Consider the following 23977-nt stretch of genomic DNA (forward strand, 5'->3'; position numbering starts at 1 on the left):
TCCCTGGCTTGAATAAGCTGATGCCTGGTGGTGGCTGACAGGAGCCAGTTGTCGAGATACGGAAACACCTGGAATCCTTGACGTCTCAGGTGAGCCGTGACCACTGCCATGCATTTGGTGAACACTCTGGGGGCTGTAGTGAGACCAAAGGGCAGGGCTCTGAACTGGAAATGACTGGACCCCAGCCGAAAGCGGAGAAATCTCCTGGAGCGTCTGTGAATTTTGATGTGATAGTACGCATCCTGAAGATCTATTGAGCACATCCAGTTGTCCTTCTGTAAGAAGGGCAGAATTGACTGAAGAGTGACCATTCGGAATCTTGTCTTCCTCACAGACTTGTTGAGTCTGCTGAGATCCAATATTGGTCTCCAGTCTCCCGTCTTTTTGGGGACCAAAAAGAACCTTGAGTAGATTCTGGGCTCTGAATGATCTGTCGTAACTGGCTGAATGGCTCTTTTTTGCAGAAGTTTTAAGACTTCTAACTCTGCAATTTCCCTTAGACCGGGTGGTACGTCTGGAAGGGAATTTGAGTGATAGAAAGGACTTTCCTCGAAAGGAATTTTGTAACCCTCGGATATGATTGACTGTACCCATCTGTCTTGAGTGAGGGAACGCCAGGCTTCTGGGTACAGCGATAGTCTTCCCCCGACTGCCTCCAAGGATGGACAGCCGGGCAACATCTCAGGGATGCTGAAAGGGCTTGTCAGAGAGAGGCTCTCTGTTTCCCTGGTTTTTTGGACCCCCTCTGCCTCTAGAGCGGCGTCTGTTGTTGTTACCCCTCTGCCTCTAGGGGTAAACTGACCACGTGAATCGGCGTGACTCCTTGGGATTTGAACCACATTTTGCCACCTTTCTGTCCTTTGGGGTAAGGTCTAGAAGGGGTGGAAAAACGGACTCCCACGGCAGAAAGAGTCTTGCCGTCCTGCTCACACCTGGTCAAAGTTTCCTTCACTTGAGGGCCAAACAAAGCTGACCCATCAAAGGGAGAATTTGTGAAGGACGCCTTAAAGGGATCTGCAAAATCACATAGCCGCATCCAGGCTTGGCGTCTAAGGGCCACACCTGTACCTGCGGCCCTACTCGCTCCATCAGCAGCATATGATATAAGCCGCATGGAGGAGTTTGCAATGGAATTAAGGGTTCCTAGCTGCGAAGCAATTTTTTCCTGAGCTCCTGCAGCTGTAGGATCCTGCACAACATCACCTAGCTTCTTAAGGATATCCCTTTGGAGTCTGGTGAAGTGACATAGGTAATTCAGCGAACGCATAGCAAAGGTCGCTGAGGAAAACATCCGCCACTGCACCTATCCATGGTCCTAGAGTCCTTATTAGGAGGATGGACGGCACGGAAGGATCTGCAAGTTCCTTCTTGGTGGCAGCAGCCACCACCATGGCATCAGCGGGACACCCTTAGTGAGGAATTGCTTATCACACGGGCAGTAATAAATTTTGAAGGCCTCCTAGGGACTGGCTCTACAGAGTCAGGAGCAGCCCACGCCTTCGGGCAATAACTTGCATAAGGGGTCGAAGGCGGAGACACCCAGGAGGTGGAGGGCCGAGATCCAAACGCCTCTAGGTATACTGACTCATCCTCAGAGGGATTATTGGTGGGCCAGTTTCCCCTCTGTCTAAGGAGTTCTAGGATGTCTGAGAAGGAGACATCCTCAGAGGAGGATCTTGGGGATCCCTCTGACTCATCTAAGTCAGTATCTGAAGTGATAGACTTGGGGAGTCTATATGTTTCCTCTTACAAGTCCTCTTCCTAGGAGGATCTCCCGAAACATCAGGAGAATCCTCGGAAGAGGGGGGATATTCCCAATGGGGAAACCTGAGGCGGAGGATCTCTGGGTCCTGTAGCAAGAGAAGTGGCAGAGATGTCAACAGGCACTACAGAGGGAGGAGCTAAGGAACAGACTGCTGGCTGATACCAGTGGCCAGCACACTCTTCATCACCTCGAATGCTCCCTCCCAGGAAGGTCCGAGAGAACCCGTTCAAGAGCTAGGAACTCCAGGGACCACAGAAGGGAAGTCTCCGAGGCAGATGTCGGAGCCGAGCTCACCAAGGCCGAGGCTCCAAGGGAAGAGCGGGTTCGGACAAGGGTCCGATGCCACTCACCCCTCGGAGGAGACCATGGAAGCCCGGCCACGAATCCCTCTAAGGAAGGTCTCAAGAGGAGATAAGAGTAGAGGCTGAAGGAACAGAAGGGGAATCCGTCCTTCAGCCGTAGCAGTAACCATTCGAAGACTCCAACTCCAAGCTCTGGGGTAGAGTCGAAGGAGGAACTGCAACGGGTGTGGACCAATAGCCGTCTGTTGAGACGGACTATGTAACATTTGGGCCAGTGCCTGTGACTTAAGTAATCTACTGACCACTCTCTCTAAATCATGGTCAGAAAGCCTGGATGACCTTGAAGATCGGCTCCGATGGCTCCGTTCGAGAGGAGAGGTGAAGCCGAGCCGAAAGTATCGGCTCCAAGGAAGGAGACCTAGACCTCTTCCTCGAAGGAGCCATCGGAACCGATGAAACTATTGAACCTGTCGGAGCCGACAACTTATCGGAGCCGAAGGTAGCCTCGATGCATTGGCTCCAGCCGAGCCGATACAGCCACAAAAGTAACGGTGTCGGAGCCGATCCGAGCCGACACCGATGCCTGAGCCACATGGTGGTCGGAACCGATCGGAGCCGACACCGAAGTGGTCGATGCAGAATCGGCACCGATAGCCATTGGTGCCGAAGGTTTATTAAGCCAGAATCGGCTCCAGCCGAGCCGTTCTCGACTCAGAACGAGTCGGAGCCGAGGCCGCAGGCTTGGACACAGAAGCCTGGGCCTTGGAAGACTTAGCAGTCTTGGATGGAGCCGACTTAGCCGGAGAGCCCTCCGGCTTAAGAAGGCCCCTCAAAATCAACTTATTCCTTCTTTCCTGCAGGACTCTCTGGCTGAAAGAATGACAAATAGCACAGGAGTCCTGCAGGTGAAGAGGCCCCAGGCAGTACAGGCAAGAAGTGTGACCGTCTGTCAGAGACATTTTCTGACAGCACGAGTCACACTTCTTAAAGCCTGAGACCCTTTCTTTAGACATGGTGCCAACACAGACACACACACCAGTCAAAGAAATTAAATTAAATATACCAAAAGATATAACTAAAAAACACACACACACACCCTAACAGGGGGGGGGTGGGATGGGAGAAAGTCTGACTAAAAAAAATAAGAAGAGACAGAAATTTTCTGTCAGAAAATGTTTAAAACTAAATTAAACTAACAATAAAGGGTTTTTTTAGTTAAAAGGGGCTAAAATAGCGAAGTAGTAAATCACTTACCAGGAGCTGGTAAAAGGAGGACCTCATAAGCGAAGCGGCAAACGAGATCTGGGTACTTACCGCCTTGCATCATGGGATATGGGGCTGCCTCGAGCTGGTAAAAGTGACTCTCGAGCTTAGCAAGTGCCGAGTCGGAGCCGAGGATCGGCTCCGAACCCATCAAGCAAGAATGAAGGCGAGATTGACAACTTAACATCAATTATTTACTTTGTCTGACATCAGCTGAGGCAAGAAAGAGTCCCCAACTGGGTACTTAGCTTTTTAGAAGTCTTCGGTAGCTGAATCTCTGGATCTGACCGACCGGAACTTGCGAACAGCTTCTGCTTCGGGCAGCGCGCGGCAAGAAAGACTGGGGAAAATGGCGTTGGCTGATGCCTTTATACCCCAGCAGCTCTGACGTCGGGGAAGATGCGACATCAGCCGAGGCCTGACCCAGACTTTGGAATCCGGCCGACCGAAGGGCTGCCTGAGGCAGGACAACCCATATGTTATGACTGCAGATGCATCCTTGAAGGACATCTTGGTGTTCTTTACATAATAATTTAGGCCACAGAGGTCTAACATTGGCCAGTTTTCTGCAAGACAGGTTACTGCTGATTCAGTATTTAGGGTTTGTGAAAAGTGTGTTGTACAGCCTGTGGAAATTAACTCCCTGATCCATGTGTCCTGCATGACACCTGACCATGCAGTCAGATGTAGTAATATTCTACCGCAACTGCCTCTAGAAGTGGAAAGTCGGGGAAAGCCTTTAAATCATAGATCTCAACCTTCCATCTCCAAAATGAGGAACACTACCTTTCATAATGAACAAATGGGCAAAATTATTTTTTATTATTTATTTTTATTTTATTAACATTTGTTGACCAGGAAAGACCACTGAGTCAGAGACCCATTTTCAGTGGAGGCCCGGGAAGAAAAGCTCTGCAAGCAAAATACAAAGAAAGACAATATTTAAAATACAGTTTAACAATATTACAGATATAACAGACAGAAAAAAAACATATTACAATTTACATTATTTTTGTAGGATTTCATTAATCTGAAACTAGAAAGAATTTTTCAATTGGTAGTAATGTTACATCATTACTTTCTTTGGTGAGATTCTAGTATCCTGTATAGTAAGAATACACTAGTAAATGTGAAGACTGGGTTTTGCAAAGATTTTGTCATTTTAGTATTTAGGGAAATACACTGTTTAAGGTGAAGGAGCAGAAGATGCAGGAAGAACCCCATCTGGATCTGTGTACTATGAAACTTCAACATCATCCTGTCCACATCCACTTCCAAAAGAGTCCCTGATAACCATACTGACCTGAGAGATGATGCCATTAAGGTGGTCTGGAGGACTTATGGGACACTTTTTCTGCATGCATGCAGGTGATAAGAACCAAGAAGGTGTTTTCTCTGGGAAGAAACATGGATCCAAAATAAATGGAGGCATTCGTGAATGGATCCAAATTGGGTCCAACCCCAACAGGAGGGAGGTTGTACCATCTAAAGGCTTAGCTTCTTTTCTATGCCGGATTAGAGGAATCTGACAGATCTGGACATCTTTTCCTTGAATCATTAGAAACATTCTTTGATTTGTCCCTCTCTTTTTCTGTCTTTTTCTCTCTTTCCTCCTCCTTCTTCTTTTCCTTTTCCTTAGATCTCTCTCTTTCTGACCAGTCACAGGGCCTCTCATAATGCTTCTTAATAAGAAGGCCCGACTGCAAGAAGGTCAATTTTCCTACTCTGGCAGAGAGAGGACCTTTAAGAACTAACTTTGAAACGTAGTGAGAGCGGGCCCACAGACTAAAAAAAGTGAACAAATGTCAAAGACTTCCTCCAAATGAGAAGTGCCCAAGCAATAGTCACAATGAACATTGCAAATCTTGGGGAGAGATTTTATGTCTACAGGTAGGTCCCATTTTAAATCTAGTAGCCTTGCCAGCCATGTCCCAAACTACATGCATCCACAACAGTAATACTAACAAGTATAAGAAAAAAAAACACTTTAAGCTATAAACTATAACTACCACACAGAGCAATCACTCAAAACTACAGCCAAAAGGTTATAAGAAGTTTAAAACACTGAAAATAGTGAAAGGATCCTTTGGAAAGGGGAAAATCTGAAAAAAGGCAGGAAGCACTCAACACTAGACAATCAAAAACCAGACACAATAGCGTACACACACCAGTGAAAAACTAATGAAATCCAAATTAAAGAGCAAGACAAGTCTATCTGTAAGCTTAAAGAACAGAAAAACAATGAATTCTACCACAACAACAAGCAAATGGCTTTTCTCAATGGGCCCCCACTGAAAATGGACTTCTACCCAGTCAGATGTAGCCAATAAATAAATATTAACCACAGACAGCTGTTTTACCTGAAAAGTTGTTCTTTTTGAGACCTTTGGACTTTTTGTATATGTTAATCCTGTGCTGAAAGCTTTTTCACTGGTCATCTTGTAAATTTCAGCTGTCAAATAAAAACAAATAATTATTTGGAATTATTAAAATGAGCCTGATTTCATTTATTTTCATGTATTCATATTACATTTCCAAAAACTCAGTGAGCTAATAAAGATGAAGTTTTCAAAAGACTGCTTCAAGACATAGAGTATGATTCATAAGCACATACAATGGCACAAGTGAAACATGTTTATCCTCTCGAAGATGCACCTTAAATTGACTGAGATAAACCAAAGTGATGCTACAGCTCTTAAACAGTCCCTTTAGAGTTGGGCATTTATCTTTCATAACAAAAGTTGACTGTTTCTTTGTTTTTCATTTAAATATAAACTTTAGCAAAATATTACTTTTGCCTACATCAGTGAATGTCAACCTTATCCCTTGGTGACATTAGTGTGGGCTAGCTTGGGGACGCATCTATGAACTTTAATGGATGCACAGTTACATATGGTAGGGAGACGTGTCCAGTAAGCCCAAGATAAACCTACAGTCACTTCACCAAGTGATGAACAGATTTTGAGGGTATAGCTTTAATAAAGACCTTATCAAGCCTGTTATCAAAAAATTTCCATATACATTAAGAATGATGGGGAGAAGCATCATGGAACTGTATTTATCACATGCTATGATGCCTGAACGAACTGCGCAAGGACACACTAAGAAGCCCAGAATTAAGAGAGATACACTCCACAAATGCAATAAAAACTCCACGCAAATCTAGGTCATGAAGGCCCGTTTGTCTTGCACACTAAACAAAGAGAAAATAGTACTGAAAAGAACATTAAAACGGAAGTGAGGAAGATGAGGGTCTCTTCAACATACTTAATAGGCTAAGTAAAGAAAGTACAATTATGTGAGGTACTTCCCACAACAGGAGATATTAGAGCTCCTTCCTGTTTTTGATCTTCATAGCATTTGAGTTATACCATGTCTGTGTGGCATTTAGCAGCTGTGTAGCAGAAAAGGATAAAGCCCTATGACCACAGGGCAACCCATTTCTGAATGGCGGAGGGGGGGGGGGTAAGTAGGCAATGCCTGCTCACTACTCTCATGGGAAAGACCGGGCACATACATCCAGGATACATACCAGTGTCAGACCAAACTTTGATGGCCCTCCTGCATATCCACAAAAAAAGAAGTTATGTACTCACCATAATGTTCCATATTTGTTGTCCTTGATATCGCCTTCCTTTTTGCTGTTTGGGTTCGACTCGGCCGTAGACTACAGCTCGAGAGCTTTAACTGGCTCGAGGCTAGCCCCTATCCCAGCATGCCTAGCAGTAGTTACCCAGATCTCGTTTGTGATAACCCAACACTAGACCATATAAATAGACAAGAGATATACTCCACTCTACACATCCGATGACACCTACATATAAAGTTGTGACCCCTCCACAATAGTAATAGTAGAAGACTGAGACTAACTTTTAGTTATGTACTCACCATAACTTCAGATGTTTGGGATCCATCTCGCCTACATTCTGACTGATGGGTTCGGAGCCGATCCCTCGGCTCCGACTCGGCACGCTTATGCCAAACAGCGAAGTCTCTTATTGGCTGAGCTTACTATATCCCAGGATGCACCACTACCAGTCCCCCAGATCTAGTTTGTCCGCATACATGCACACATGCACACACTGATTATATAACATCGTCAGATGAAACAAGATAAAACAGTAGAACTCAAAACCGTTCAATCTCTTCTGATCTCCAAGGCAGGGGGAAGGAGGGTGGGTATTAGGAATGTAGGCGAGATGGATCCCAAACATCTGAAGTTATGGTGAGTACATAACTAAAAGATGTTATGTGATCCTATCTCGCCTACATTCTGACTGATGGGACAGCGTCCCTAGCACCTGAATCCTGGGTGGCTCACTGGAAAACACTCCTGAGTACCGTGGAACCAAATGATGCTCGCCTTTAGATGCCACATCCAATTTATAGTGGGAAATGAAAGTGTGCGGATTTGACCAAGTAGCCGCAGCACAAATCTCCGATATAGCAAGTTTGGAATGAAAAGCTATAGAAGTTGCCATAGCTCTGGTAGAGTGAGCTTTGATAGATGTTGTAAGTTGCTTATTCGAAGAAGAATAAGCCTGAGTTATACAATCTCTAATCCATTTGGAGATAGTAGCTTTTGTAATGGTTTTACCCAATTTATTGTCTGAGAAGGACACAAACAATTGGTCTGACTTACGAAATTGCTGAGTCCTGTCTAAATAGAAGCGCAATTGCCTGTGAACATCCAATTTATGGAGAGTGTATTCTGCATCATTGGAGAATTTTGGGAAGAAAACTGGTAGCTCTAGAGATTGTTGAAGACAGAGATTAGAACAGACCTTTGGGACAAAGGATGGATTAGGCCTAAGTGATACTCTATCCTTGTGGAAAATCAAGTACGGTGGTTTAATAGATAGGGCTTGAAGCTCTGAGACTCTTCTTGCAGAAGTAATTGCAACTAAGAAGGCAGTTTTCCAAGACAGATATTTTAACTCACATGTAGCAGCAGGTTCGAAAGGGGAAGATGTTAATGCACGAAGCACCAAATCAAGATCCCACGGAGGCGCAGGATGAAAAACTGGGGGTCTTAACAGGCCCGCACCTTTAATAAAAGTCTTGCATAATCTGCTGCTCATCAATGGAGGATCCATATATTCGTGGAATTTAGAGATAGCCGCCAGTTGTACTTTAATAGTAGAGACAGAAGATCCTTGATTAAACAGGGATGTTAAAAATTTCAAAACTTCGGGATCGGAGCAGTGATAGGGTCTAAGCCCTGAGTTGAGCCCAGATAGCAAACCTCTTCCACTTACTGAGGTACAATTTGTTAGTGGTGGGTTTGTGGGCTGAAGATAAAATGTGAATAACTTCCGGGTCTAATGTGTGACTTCTGACTAAAGTCGGAAGTGGAGGAGCCAGGCTGTCAACTTCAAGGAGCGTAGGGACTGATGCTGTTGTCCAGACTGATGGATTAGCAGATCCGAGTTAGATCTAACGTCAAGGATCGTCCACCGCATGTTTCTTCAGGTAGGGAAACCATACCTGACGAGGCCAGTATGGAGCAATCAGTATCATTGTGGACCCCAATTGAGAAGCTTTTTGAATGACTTTGGAGAGAAGTGGTATCGGAGGAAAGGCATAAAGTAGCCCTGTTGGCCAAGGTTGTGCTAGAGCATCCATAGCTGCTTCCCTTGATGTGGGGTCAAGGAGAAGAACCATTTGCAGTTCGTGTTTAGTGGTGTTGCAAATAGATCGCAGCACGGCGTTCCCCATCTCCTGAAAACCTGAGCTGCTACTGTTTCGTTTAGGGACCACTCGTGAGGAGAGAGAATTGTCCTGCTCAATTTGTCTGCCAATATATTTGATTTTCCCGGAATGTGGGTCGCTACCAAGAAGCGGTTGGTAGCTACAGCCCATTCCCACACCCTCATGGCCTCTCTGCAAAGGGGGTAAGATCTGGTCCCTCCTTGTTTGTTCAGATACCAGACCACCGACATGTTGTCTGTGTGGATGGCGATGATGCCCTGAGGAAGAAACTTGTGTAAGGCCTGTAGGGATAGAAGTACAGCCCTCATCTCCAACACATTGATGTGGAGAAGGGCTTCGTCTGGAAGCCAGGAGCCCTGAACTAACCTGCCCAGACAATGCCCCCCCCCACCCTATCTGGGAGGCATCTGTCATCAGGGTAACCACTGGAGAGGGAATAACAAAGGGCTTCCTTGATTTAGATTGGATGTCTGAAGCCACCAGCGAAGGTCCCGTTTGCATGTTTCCGTAATCATGATGTGATGATGGACGGGAAGATCCTGAAAGGACCATTGAGTTGACAATAGCCACTGAAGAATCCTCATGTGCAATCTTGCCAGAGGAACTAAAAGAACCGTGGCAGACATTGAACCTAAAACTTGTAGAACCATCCTGGCTGGGGCTTTGGATCTTGAAATCAGAGCTTGAACTTGGCCCTGTAAAGTTTGGATCCTTTCGGCAGGAAGAAAAGCAGCATCAATTTTGAGTCTATCTCTGCTCCTATGAACCTTATGCTCTGAGAGGGCAGCAAGACAGACTTTGACCAATTGAATGTAATCCCCAGGGTAGCACCCAGGGAGATGGTGGCTTTGAGGTTGTCCATTAGTAGATGCCTGGTGGTGGCAGTCAGGAGCCAGTCGTCCAGATAGGGAAACACTTGGAATCCAAGACTTCTCAGGTGAGCCGTCACTACTGCCAAACACTTGGTGAACACCCTGGGGGCTGTGGTGAGACCAAAGGGCAGAGCACAAAATTGGTAATGACTCCCAGGCTGAAGCGCAGATACCTCCTGGACGCCTGATGTATCGGTATGTGATAATAGGCGTCCTTGAGGTCTATGGAGCACATCCAAACATCCTTCTCCAACAATGGGAGAATGGATTGTAACGTGACCATTCGGAATTTGGATTTCGTGACGGATTGGTTCAGTCTGCTGAGATCCAATATTGGTCTCAGGTCCCCTGTCTTTTTTGGCACTAAAAAGAACCTGGAGTAATTTCCGGATCCGATCTGGTCTGTGGGGACCGGTTGGATGACTCCTTCAAAAATGCAGTAATTTTCTGACAGCAAGAACACACAATCCTAATTTAACTTTACTTAACGACTCTACAAAAATCAGTTTACAACTGCCGGTTTAACAATCCGAACAACAAGAAACTCAAGGGGATCTGAAATCCCAAAAGTTTGAGTGGGGTTAACTGACCGGGAAAGGCCCTACAGATAAAGGAGGCCTGAAATCAGAAACAACGCCCAATCACTCAACAAGTTTTCACAAAAAAACCTTCAATCACTACACAAAGCACAGAGTAGCCGTTAAAACAGCTTTTTATGACAGGAAAAGCGATTTTCTGACAGAAAAAAGTAAGTAAAAATACTACTCAGCTCAGCCAGCTCGAGACCACGTCTTCGCTAGTTAGCGGCAAACGAGATCTGGGGGACTGGTAGTGGTGCATCCTGGGATATAGTAAGCTCAGCCAATAAGAGACTTCGCTCTTTGGCATAAGCGTGCCGAGTCGGAGCCGAGGGATCGGCTCCGAACCCATCAGTCAGAATGTAGGCGAGATAGGATCACATAACATCTATAAGGTATGGTATAAAGGAAACCCAGCCAGTATAACCAACAGAACACAGGATTCCTCTCGATCCTCCAGGAAGGGGGAAGGAGGGTGGGACGCAAGAAGGAAGGCGAGATCAAGGACAACAAACATAGAACATTATGGTGAGTACATAACTTCTTTATGTTATGTTGTCCATATCTCACCTTCATTCTTGCTATTTTGGGACAGCATCCTGAGCACCTGATTCTTGGGCAGCTCACTGGAAAACAACTCTTCAGGACTGTAGAACCAAAGGATGCCCTGTCCCGGGAGGCCACATCTACTTTGTAATGAGTGATAAAGGTACCGGCTGCACAGATCGAATCCAAAGGCAATCTGGCTTGAAAGGCAATAGAGGTAAACAAGGCCCTTGTTGAGTGCCCTTTAATTTTCTCTGGAAGTTTTAGTTTATGCAACTTGTAGTCATGTTTTATAGTGTCTGAAAGCCACTTTGATAAATTCCCCATTGAGACCACACAACCTCTTTTATTGTCCGCAAAAAATATGAGCAATTGGTCAGACTTTCTAAAGTCCTTGGTCCTGTGTAAACAGAAACGTAACTGTCTATGAACGTCCAGTTGATGAAGCTTATACTCTGCCTTATTGCCATGATTAGGGAAGAACACAGGAAGCTCTATGGATTGATTCAAATTGTAGTCAAAACATACCTTGGATAAGAAGGAGGGGTTGATTCTAAAAGAAACCCGATCTTTATGGAAAATCAAGTATGGGGGACGAATAGATAAGGCTTGTAATTCTGAAACCCTTCTCGCTGAGGTAATTGCAACCAAGAAAAGGGTCTTCCAAGTCAGTAATTTGAGCAGACAAGAAGCAGATGGTTCAAAGGGAGGAAGAATCAGAGCATCTAAGACTAAATTTAGATTACAGGGGGAAAGAGGTTATCTTATCGGAGGTCTTAATAGGGTAGTACCTCTTAGGAATGCCTTGCATAACATATGGGATATGATATTGGAACCCATTTCTCCCATATGACAATTATAAATGGCAGCTAACTGAACTCAGATAGTAGCTGCAGCTGCTCCTTGGTCAAAGGTTTCAGGAAGAAATTCAAGAATCTTTGAAATGGGAGCAGTAATGGGATCAACCTGATGTTTGCCTGCCCAACAAGAGAACTTCTTCCATTTACTAGTATAAAGTCTCCTAGTATGGGCTTATGGGAGGAAATCAAAATGTGTTTAACTGCTGGAGAAACATCGGGAAGCCTGGCTAAGACCGGAAGTGGAGAAACCAAGCTGTGAGCTTGAGAGCTTGTATGGAAGAATGGAGAGGCCCCGATTGATGCCTCAAAAGATCTGGCACTGGGTCCAGGATCCAAGGCTCCCCTTGCATGTGAGGCCAAAGGAATGGGTACCATACCTGATGAGGCCAGTAAGGGGCAATGAGGATAAGCTTGCAACCCAATGACTGTGCTTTCTAAAGAACCTTGGGGATCAGGGAAAAAGGTGGAAAGGCATAAAGCTGTCCCGGGGGCCAACCGTGAACAAGTGCATCGCTGGGTGACTGTCCCGGTGGTGGGACTAGGGCAAAGTAACTGCTGCATTTGTTGTTGAGGGGGGTGGCAAACAGATCACAGCATGGCTGGCCCCATTTGTGAAAAATCAAGCCCACAACTTCCTGCTTCGGGGACCACTCGTGGGGCATCAGGATAGCCTGGCTGAGCTTGTCCGCTATCACGTTGGATTTCCCCAGGATGTGCGTTGCAACCAGAAAGCGTTGGGAAGACATTGCCCATTGCCAAACTCGTAAAACCTCTCAACGCAAGGGGTAAGACCATGTTCCACCCTGTTTGTCGATGTACCATACTACTGACATATTGTCCATCTGAATTCCTATTTTCCCTGTAGGTAGACCGTCCTGAAGTGCTTGCACCGCTCTCATCTCCAGGACATTGATGTGCAAGTGGTACTCATGTTCCTGCGAAGTCCCTTGAGCAGTCTGTCGCAGATAATGCCCCCTCCACCCAATCTGGGAAGCGTCCGTGGTCACTGTGGCTACAGGTTGGGAGGGGTAGAAATGGCCTGCCTACTGTCACCATAGGGGAGTGACACCACCACTCCAGATCCCTTTTGTAGGATTCACTGATCAGAATCTGATGTGATATGGGTAAATCCTGGAATGACCATTGTGCAAATAGAAGCCACTGTAGAATTCTCATGTCAAAGCGAGCCATAGGGACCACAGTGATTGCCGCTGCCATAAAACCCAGGACCTTGAGGACAAATCTTGCTTGAATCTTCTTTTGTGTAAACAGCATGAGAACTTGTCGACAGATCGTCAATGCTCTTTCTTGAGGAAGCTTTGCTATCATGACCGTGTGTCTAAATCTGCTCCTATAAAAGGTAATATATTGACAAGGCAACAAAGCAAATTTTTCGTAGTTTATGGTGATCCCAAGTTGAGAATAAGAGTGGTTGTGTATTCCCCCGCCCTGATTTGGTGAACACCCTGGGGGCTGTGCCGAGACCAAAGGGCAGAGCTCTGAACTGATAGTGACTGGCTACCACCCAGAAGCTTAGATATCTCACTGACCATCTGTCCATTTTAATGCAGTAGTGCGCATCCTGGAGATCGCTAAAGCACATCCAATTGTCCTGTCCCAGAAAGGAAAGAATGGATTGCAGTGTTACCATCCGGAACTTTGTTTTCTGGACTGACTTGTTGAGTCTGCTAAGATCCAAAATGGGTCTTCAGTCCCCTGTTTTCTTTGGAACTAAAAAGAACCTTGAGTAAGTTTCGTTTCCAATTTGGTCTGCTGGGATTTCCTGGATGACTCTTTTTCTTAGCAATCTTTGAACCTCTAAGTTTGCTTGATCCCGAAGACTGGGTTTAAGATCTGGGATAGAGTATTGTCTTTTTGACAGGGGAAGTAGGAAGAAGGGGATATTGTAACCTCCGGATATTATGGATAGTACCCATGTATCTTCTGTGATTGTCTGCCAGACTTTTGGGTACAAGGATAATCTCCCCCCCGACTGCCTCCGGAGTCAGACTGTCAGGCCTCCCTTCAGGAGCACTGGAAGGGCCTAGAATGTATCTTTGTTGCCCTTATTCTGCGGACCCCCCCCCCCTCCAGCCGTGAGGTTGGTGTCTTCTGTTGTTCTTTCCCTCTCTGCCCCTGGGGAAAAATTCTCCATGTGTGTCAGGCAAAGCTCCCTGGGATTTCCAGAACCACATTTTCCTGCTCTTCTGGCCTTCAGGATAGGGCCTAGATGGAGCAGACAAACGTACTACCATGGCAGAGAGAGTTTTGCCATCCTGTTCACACCTGGTAAGAGTCTCTTTTACCTAAGGCCCGAACAGGGACAATCCGTCAAGGGGGGCATTGGTAAAGGAAGACTTGAAGGGCTCCGCAAAATGACAAAGGCACATCCAGGATTGTCTGCATAAGGCTACCCCTGTGCCTGCCACCTTGCTTGCCCCATCGGCTGCATATGAAATTAGCCACATGGAGGAGTTAACCACTGAAGTCAAGGTCGCAAGCTAAGAAGCCGCCTTGTCCGAAGCTCCCACAGCTGTAGGATCCTGTAAGGTATCTCCTAACTCCTTCACGAGATCCCTTTGAAGCCTTGTAAAGTGGGACAAATAGTTCAGCGACCTGAGTCTAAAGGTCGCTGAAGAAAACATACGCTTCCCGTATCTGTCCATCGTACAAGACTCTTTATTCGGCAGATGGACAGATGAAGAAGTTTCTGCTAATTCCTTCTTGGTGGCTGCTGCCACCACCATAGCATCAACGGGAATACCTTTAGATAAGAACAGCCTGTCTTCAGGGGCTGTAATGAATTTATTGGGCCTCTGCAGAACTGGTTCCATCGTGTCTGGAGAGCTCCAAGACTTCTGACTCACTACATGCAATAGTGGGTCGAAAGGAGGAGCTACCCAAAAGGAGGAGCTACCCAAGAGGTGGAGGGTCGGGATCCGAATGCATCCAGGTACACTGCCTCATCTTCAGAAGGGGCAAGGGACTTCCAGTCGCCCCTCTGTCTAAGGATTTCTAAGATGTCTGAAAAAGAGACATCTTCAGAGGGGGACTGTGGGGACCCTTCTGAGTCATCCAAGTCTGTGTCTGATATCAAGGACTCAGGGGAGTCCACATGCTTCTTTTGCAAGTCCTCTTCCAAGGGACCTCCTCCAAGGGATGCCCAGGGGAGGTTTCAGATGAGGTGGGATCGCCCAATGGAGCGTCCTGGAGCATGGGTTCCTATGTTGGGGGCGGAGGGGAGGTTCGGAGGTGGACCAAAGGCAAAGGACCTAATGGAGCCGAGGGTGGAGCTGTCTCAGCAGACAGCATGCTCATCACCTTGAAGGCATCACAGTCTCGACCCGAAATAATCTCTGGCTCCGAAGAAGCAGCAGACTTCCTCCGAACCAAGGGCAACGGCTCTGAGGCCGATGTAGGGGCCAAGATGACCTGCGCCAAAGCTCCGAGAGGGAAAGTAGGGTCGGACAAGGGTCGGATGCTGCTCCCCCCCCCTCGGAGCTGACGAGGGAGCATCAGCTCCCAGATCCCTTGACAAAAGGGGGTATCAAGGAGATCGGAGCAGTAGTTGGAACTGAAAGACCAGAGGAGGTTACTGAAACCGACGGTTCACCCGCTATGACTTCCATACACTCCGACTTTGAACTTAGAGGAGTCGGAGGAGGAATTGAGAGAGGTGTTAATTGGGATGTCGGCACCATTTTCATCTGGGATGGGCCCGAAAGATTTTTGCTAATGCTGGGGTCCTAAGAAGCCTCTTTACCATCTTCTCCACATCATCATCTGAGAGGCTCCTGGATAACCGAGAGGAATGGGTTGAAGACCGGAGACTGCCCACCACAGATTGTAATAATGGAGACTGTGGAGCAGACCACACTGGTTCCAAGGCAGGAGACCTGGAATGCTTATGGGACCTTACTGGCTCCGAAAACACAGCGCCATAGATGAAGATGTCTTGTCGGAACTGAAAGTCGGGTCTGATTTAGCTTGTGGTTTGCCCTTGTCCTTAGATGGGTCCGAACTCAGAGCCGAAGAGGATGAAGGCTCGACTTTGTCCAATTTTTTAGGTGGCCAAGTCCCCTCCATGGCAGCATCAAAGGGGCTCTTCAGTAAACCTCTCAAGATTAACTTGTTACTTCTCTCCTGCAAGACTTGTGAACTAAAAGCATGGCAGATAAGAGTAAGAGTCCTGCAGATGAACAGGTCCTAAACAATATGCGCAACTTGTGTGCCTGTCCATAGGGGACATCTTTTGGTAGCACGAATCACACTTTTTAAACCCGAAGGTTTCAAATTCTTGGACATAATAGAGAACAGCACTATGTCTAAGGCTATAGACTACAAATAAGAAAACTATGCAATAACACTATTAATAGCACTATGTAAGCTAGACAAAGAGAAAAAATAAGGCAATAACAGACAAAAAGAAAAAAAAATTTAACAGAGAGGGGGAGAGCCTCTAAGTTAAACGGCAAACTCCCCACCTAAGAACAGCCTCTAACTTAAACGGCTACTCCTTAAAGTTAAAGGAAAGGCAAGAAAAGAAAAAGAACCCTCTAATTTAAATGGGTTTGGAAGAGGGGAAAGGCCAGAGAGAAAAAATGGTTAAGCTACACAAAAGCAAGTCACTCAGATGGGATAGGGATAGATAGAAATACGTAGGACAACTACAGTTAAATTAGATAAGCTAAACTAGAAAATATAAGAAAATAAACACTTAGCCTGAGCCAGTATCCACAATCTCAACACTGCAAGTGGCAAACAAGATCTGGGTAACTACTGCTAAGCATGCTGGGATAGGGGCTAGCCTCGAGCTAGTAAAAGCTCTTGAGCTATAGTATACGGCCAAGTCGGCTTCGAACCCAAACAGCAAGAACGGAGGTGAGATGTAGACAACATAATAAACCGTTCCACAATTACCCATTCTAAAGACTTAAACCTTGCCTGTGACATAAATAGGACCTGCTGGAGAGATATGTATGTATCCCAGAGTCTACCCAGTCTATGGAACAGGCTCCCCATCCATGTGAAGCAGAGTTCCTCCCTAGTCCAATTCAAGTGCAATTTGGACAATTGGATGGGAAACCGGAAATTCATCCCTGGTTTGGCACCTATGTCTCTCATGCAAACAGGTAACCTGTAAATGCTTCATCTCCCAGGCCCATGCTTACATTTATCAAAGGTATCAGAACTCAGGATTTAGGATGCATGGCTAGGCTTACAAAGGCCCTTGTGGTCTTTAGCCTAGTAAACACCTATGAACACTCCATGTTAGACTCCCAGGTTGAGGCCAGAGAATGCACTGAGGTACTTGCAGTGGGGAAGGGGTGTGCATAAAAGGGAATGACAGTTTCACAATCATTGTTATGGCTTGTCAGGGATCAATGTACATGTCTGAGAGCAAGAAGATGAAATAAATACAGTTGCCATCATTCTTTCACTTTCATCACAATAAGATATCATAGATTATAGATTCATAGATTAGTACTAAGCTAACTTCCCTTGGGAGACATTTTTTAAGCTTTGCCAATCATTTTTTTTTTTTTTTTTTATTTTACATTTGTTGACCGGGCTAGTCTAGCTGGATATATGTCCATTTTCAGAAGAGGCCCGGGGAGATAAGCTCCGCTTTTATAATTTTAATGATACTAAGTTAAAAACCATTAAGCACTACATGTACACATAATAACATAATACTAAGATAAAAATATTTTTGACATTGATACTGGTGATGTGGTACAAAAAGTGATGGAATGACAAAGTATTGTAGAACATGACATTCATGAAGTATACAATAAACATGTACAGAGAGAGGGATTAAGGAAAACATCAGCTGAAAAAGAATGTAAACTTAGTCAGGGGTGAAATAAGTCAGTTGTCAAGAAGTAAAGTTAGTCAGGATAAGTACAGGAGCACAGCCATTGTGTTTTGAGGTAAAGCTTGAGTTTCTTTTTAAAGGGAGACTTTGAGGGAATAGAAGAAAGTTCAGAGGGAAGCAGGTTCCAATATTTTCCAACAGAGTTTGAGAAGAGAGAGTCTCCGGCTTTGTTGTTCGACTTGACAGAGTCTATAAGAAGTTTGTGTGCAGATCTCAGGGACTTTAGGTTGTGGTATGGGTGAATCAGACTGGATAGTATAGGTGTTTTATCAGGTTGATAAAGAATTTGATGGGCTATGCTTAGCTGGTTAATTTTTAGTTGCTGTTGATATTCCAGCCAGCCTAGTTGTTTTAAATTAGTACAGTGGTAGGTTCTGTACGGGTTTCCTGTGGCAAATCTGGCTATGTTGTGGTAGGAGTTCTCTAGTTTTGACAGATTTTTTTTTGACAAGTTGGTAAAAATGGGGGAGGCATAGAGAAGGGGTGAGATAAGGTGGGAGTGGGCTATAGTTGTTCTAGATTCTGGAGTGAGGAAAGGTTTGATTCTGTAAAGAGAGCCTATTTTTTATTAATGCTTTTTAGTGTGTTGTTAATATGGGCATCGAAATTAAGGTTGTTGTCAATGGTAATGCCTAGTAGTTTGGTAGTAGACTCTTGTGATATAAGTGTGCCATTTGTTGATGTTATAGTAAAATCAATGAGGGAAGATTTGCTCGAAGGTGTGAAGAGGAGCAGTTTAGTTTTTTTAGGGTTGAGTAGTAGACAATGCTGGGAAAACCATTCTTCTACAGAGTTAAATATGTGTTGTGTGAGGGAGTGAAGGTGTGATACAGATGTGGCTGAACAGATAAGCGTTGAATCATCTGCGTACTGTGTACATGTGGCTTGGGGAGCTACTTGGTGTAGGTCATTGATAAATAAAGAAAATAGGAGAGGACCCAGTATAGACCCTTGTGGGACACCAATGTTGACAGGTAGTTGGGAGGATACAGTGGAGTTCCAGAGTACTGCTTGATGTCTGTTGTTTAAGTAGGACTTAAACCAGTTAATAGATTGGGTATCAACTGATAAGGATTGAAGAATGTGAATGAGTATTTGGTGGTTGACCATGTCAAAGGCTTTGGACAGATCTAAGAAAAGTGCTGAGGAAAGGGTGTTCTTGTTGCGATTTTTGTTGATTGTGTCTGTAAAGGAGAGGAGGGCTGTGGTGGTACTGTGGGATGGTCTGAAACCGTGTTGGGTGTTAGAGAGTAGGTTATTATGGAGAAGGTGGTGAAGCAGTTGTTTGTGGATACACTTTTCCATGATCTTAGATAAGGGCGAAAGAAGGGCTATAGGGCGGTAATTAGAGATTTCAGTAGAATTTCCACCCTTATGAAGTGGGATAATGTGGGAGATTTTCCAAAGTTTAGGGACATATCCTTCAGTGATGGTTCTATTTATCAGGATTGAAATTGGGAAGGCTATTGCTTTAGCTGCTAATTGCAAGTATTCTGCAGGTAATAGGTCAGCAGAGGGAGTACATGGTTTGAGTTTTTTTAGAAGGGAGAGAATATAAGTTGTTGGGACTGGTTGGAAGTGAAAAGGTGGGGGTGGGTTTGGGTTGCTGTTAGACATGTGTGTGCTTTTGATGGGGGGTTGACTTGCTAAGGTTTGAATAGTTTCGATGAAGAAGGAATTAAAGGAATTTGCTGTTTGATTGGGGTTATGCATGTCAGAGCCTTGTGGGTTGGGTGTGACAGGTTTGCTTGACTGTAGTAATTGATTTATGGTTGCCCAGAACTTTTGTGGGTTATTTTGGCGAGAATGTTGAGGTTTCAGGTAATAATTTCTTTTATCGTTCATTATTGCTTTTTTAGTTTCATTTCTTAGTTGCTTAAAGATTTGGTAGTCTGCTGTGTTTTTAGTTAAGCGAGATTTGTTCCAGGCTTTATTTCTGAGAGTGATTTTTTGTTTGGTTTCTATAGAGAGCCAGGGGGCAGGTTTAGTTTTGATTCCAGTGGAGCATGTGGGGGCATGGTAATTGAGGATAGTTAGAAACTTAGCATTAAAGAAATCAACAGCTTCATCTAGTGGAAGATGTTTTAAGGGTGTCCAGTTGCAAGCTTCCAGTTCAGTTTGAAATAGCTCCAAGTTGAAATTTTTTTTGGATCTGATAGTTCTGGTTATGATTTGGGTAGGAGGGTTGGTTTTAAGCCTGATGATGTAGGTTAGTAAGTGATCACTTATATCATCAGGGAGGGTTCCTGTTTTATAAGTATGGGGTTGGTTGTTGGTGAGTATCCAGTCTATGGTACTTTCCTTTTTGTTAATTTTATTTATTCTAGTGGGGGAGGTGATGGTCTGAGAGAATCCATAAAGGTTAATATGGCTCGTAGGTTGTATGTTGTTACAAGATTGCCAATCGATGTTTACATCACCTAAGATGATTATCTCTTGAGGTAAGTTTAGTGATAGCCAACATAGGATCTTTTCTATGGTGGAAATGTTGTTACCTGGGGGAACATAAATGCAGATAATATAGATGGATCTGACTTTGTTTATTTCTAGTTTGGTAATAAGAAGTTCAGCATTAGAGTCCTGGGGAGGTTTTTGGTGGTATGTGGTTATTTGAAGGCTAGATTTAAATAATATGGCAATACCTCCACCTTTTTTAGATTCTATGTCGAGACGTAAGATGTTGTAGCCTGGAGGAATTATTTCACTGTCTTTAGTTAAGGGTTTTAACCAGGTTTCTGTTAGACAAATAATATCAAAGGAGTACAGCTGTAAGAGAGCATGTAGTTGAGTTGTTTTATTATTAATACTACGTATGTTAAGGTTGGCTACTGAGAGTGAGTTTTTGGGTTGTCTAAGCAGTGGGTTTACAATGGGGTTTAATTTACTGGATTGATTTAAGGAGGAGTTAGTTGGACCTGGGTTTGGGTGAATATCTCCATTTTTAAGTAAGAGGAGTAAGGTTAGGTAAGTAGTGTGTGTATATTTCCTATGTGGAAGGGGTATCCTTATGGGATTGGGGTATACATGTTTAATGTGGGTTATTCTATGATATCTGGGTAATAGATATCTAGGTATGGAAGTTATGTTGATGTGATGGTTGGGGTAGTTAGGAATTAAGGAGGAAGTTTGTTTGTGTGGTATGTTAAGGTGTGAGAGTAGTGGTTGTTCATAGGAGGTAGTAAGGTGTGCTAATAATAGAGTAAGAGTGAGAGAGAACATGAATATGGTATGTTTGAGTGGTAGGGTGGGAAGTTTATACATTTTAAAGGTTGATATAGATTATAGTTACTAGTACAAGTGTTGTGGGTGTGGTATTGTTAGACTAGTTAAGTGGTATATGTGTAAGGGTGTGGTTAAGGAAAGAAATATTGGGTGAAGAGAGAGGGGATTGGATAGTTGTTGTTGGGTTGTAATTGGAGGAACAGGAGAGGGGCGTGGTTAGTTATGTAGATGCACTGGGGGTGGGTGGGATTTGGGGGTAGGGTAGGGGAGCGGAGTGAGCCCGCAGGGCGAACGGAGTGGGTAGAAACAACAGAAGTAGAAGCTGGAAAGGAGACTATCAGAAATGCAGGTGAGTAAAGGTAAGAGGTATACCAGGACAAGGGAAAGGTCTAGAATGGCCAAGTATGCCAGCAAAAAGACAACAAAATAAAGGAGGGTTAAATCAGTGTTTAAGCATAAGGTGAAAGAGATGAGGGGCAGGTCAGGGAATAGAAACAATAAACCAGGCAAGCTACGGAGGTAAAATAAAGAGCAAACAGAAGGGAGACAGATGGAGTACTGGCAAGGCTGAGGGAGAGGGAGAACCAACATTGAAAATACAGGTGTAGGGACGGTTAGTGCAAGAGGGAGCAGCAGAGAAAGAAAGGGGAGGAGGGTGCCACCTAGTGGATAATGCAGGTAAAGAAGAAGGAGTGAGGGGAGGCTTACTAGTGAAGAGGTGAAGTAAACACTAAAGAATAAGAGAAGGAAAGTTAAAAGTGCGAGGTATGAAGGTAGAAGAGAGGTTGGGAAGAAGGGGTACCGGCTGCTGGATGCTCAAGCTCAGGCAGACTGTAAGACCCTTGTAGATATCTAACAAACAGAGGCCTAGTATACTAACGTGACTATGCTCATAACCTACTTTCTTCTTGTCTTGATAGTGTATACAGGAAGGAGGCAAGCAGATTCAGTCACTGGAGTTTGGACAGGTTCTTGAGACCCCAGAAGGGTTGAAGCTAAGGCAGGAATCTGAGCAGAGTAGAGCTAGGTATTTTTTCTTGTCTTGATAGTGTATACAGAAAGGAGGCAAGCAGATTCAGTCACTGGAGTTTGGACAGGTTCTTGAGACCCCAGAAGGGTTGAAGCTAAGGCAGGAATCTGAGCAGAGTAGAGCTAGGTATTTCTTCTTGTCTTGATAGTGTATACAGAAAGGAGGCAAGCAGATTCAGTCACTGGAGTTTGGACAGGTTCTTGAGACCCCAGAAGGGTTGAAGCTAAGGCAGGAATCTGAGCAGAGTAGAGCTAGGTACTACTAGGGCTAGCACACCAGGGCAAGAGCGGACAGCAGCCAGTGACCTAAACCAGGTGAAGGCAGTAAAAAATCATCCCTTGTGAGGCTCAAACCCTGCACCTTGTGTTTGTAAGGCAAACACCTAAACCGTTAGGCCACCCTCCCAACCCTATCAAAGATATCAAATCCTCCCAATATCAAAGATGTAAACAGGAATAGTGGATCTTATAGGTGGGGTAAGCTCTATGTGAAAGTGACTAGCTATTGCAGTCACTTGATCAGAGTTAAACAGTCACTGACCTGGCTTCTCAGGGGATGTATGCATTGGGCGGAGCATGGAAATCTGTGTGTGTGTGAATGTGAGGGAGACTGTGTAAAAATATACCCACCACAGCTTTGATCAATGATGAATATATGTGGCTTCATATTCACTGGAGGTGTACTCTATCAAAAGGAGCAGAATCTTGTGAGACAGGATGTGTATAAAAAGGAGATGGAAGTAAAGTACAGTTGTGTAAGTAAACTTAACAATAAAAGCAGATGATCAAATGAATATAATATATGAGCCGGCTAGCATCCAAAGCTTCAGGGCACCTTTCATGCTCCCACACACTAGTCAGCTAGAGCTGAGCTGACTAAAAGTCAGGTTTGAGCAGCAAGGTCTTCAGAGCCCTCAATCCAACTGAGAGAGGGAGGCAAAGCCCTGAGATGACATTGCTAAAAATATACATGTCCATACCCTGGCATAAAAGTAAATAAACAAAAGTAAGGATGGTGGAGGATGGGAGCAGATACTGCAGATAAAAGTACAGTTTTGTACCTACCATAAATGTAGATGTTCGAAGATCCACATTGCTGCAGTCCTAACACTTGGGTAGTCCGCTGTCCCTCGGTCGGCCCGAATATCAGAGTATAAGGCTGACGTCGGTCAAGGCGCATTTGACTGACATCAGAACGTCAGGGTACAAATGCGCATGACCGACGTCATATCCTCAGTCTTTTCTTGCCCCAGATGTCAGAAGACCCTAAAAAGAAAGGTCAAAACCCATAGACAACAACTAAACAACCAACCAGCCTAACACCAAAAATATGTACAATATATACAATATATACAATTATACAATTATACAATTATACCTCAGATGGATAACCCAACCCACACAACCACCTCAAACTACAGAGGGGAAGGAGGGAGGGTAAATTGGACTGCAGCAATGTGGATCTTCGAACATCTACATTTTTGGTAGGTACAAAACTGTACTATGTTCTTCATCTCACATTGCTGCAGTCCTAACACTTGGGTAGAATCCCAAAGCAGAGGTAAGGGAGGATGGCTAAACTATAATGAAGCAGGAGCTGCCAAAATGCCCTGCAACACAGCAGTGGCAAAACCAGCCCTGGATTTAGAGTACAGTGGAAGGTGGTAATGCCTAGAGAAGGTATGCACTGAACTCCAAGTGGCTGCCTCCAAAATATCCTTAGTAGCCACCCCTCAAAAAGCTGTTGAAGTGGCAGTAGCCCTAGTGGAATGAGGCCTAATCCCAGCTGGAATCTCTTTGCCATGATGGGAATAACAGAAAGCAATGCAAAATCCAATCCACTTAGAAATAGTCTGTTTTGACACGGGCTTGCCCTGAGAGCACAAAGCAAAAGAAACTAATAACTGCTGAGATTGTCTGAACCCTTTAGTTCTGTCCAAATAATATCGC

General features: G+C 44.7%; 1 protein-coding gene across 1 annotated transcript in view; it reads right to left on the minus strand.

Moving 5' to 3' along the window:
- Window positions 1–23977, minus strand: part of MAP9 (microtubule associated protein 9) — a 1126417-nt gene that overhangs the window by 1038260 nt on the left and 64180 nt on the right. The window contains exon 2 of the mRNA XM_044063500.1: window positions 5691–5782. Within this exon, the coding sequence (XP_043919435.1) occupies window positions 5691–5768 (78 nt within the window). The 5' untranslated portion in view covers window positions 5769–5782. The remainder of the gene's footprint in view (window positions 1–5690; window positions 5783–23977) is intronic.

Source organism: Protopterus annectens, chromosome 2.part1, assembly GCF_019279795.1.
Source record: "Protopterus annectens isolate FY-2018-M chromosome 2.part1, PAN1.0, whole genome shotgun sequence".
Lineage (NCBI taxonomy): Eukaryota > Metazoa > Chordata > Ceratodontiformes > Protopteridae > Protopterus > Protopterus annectens.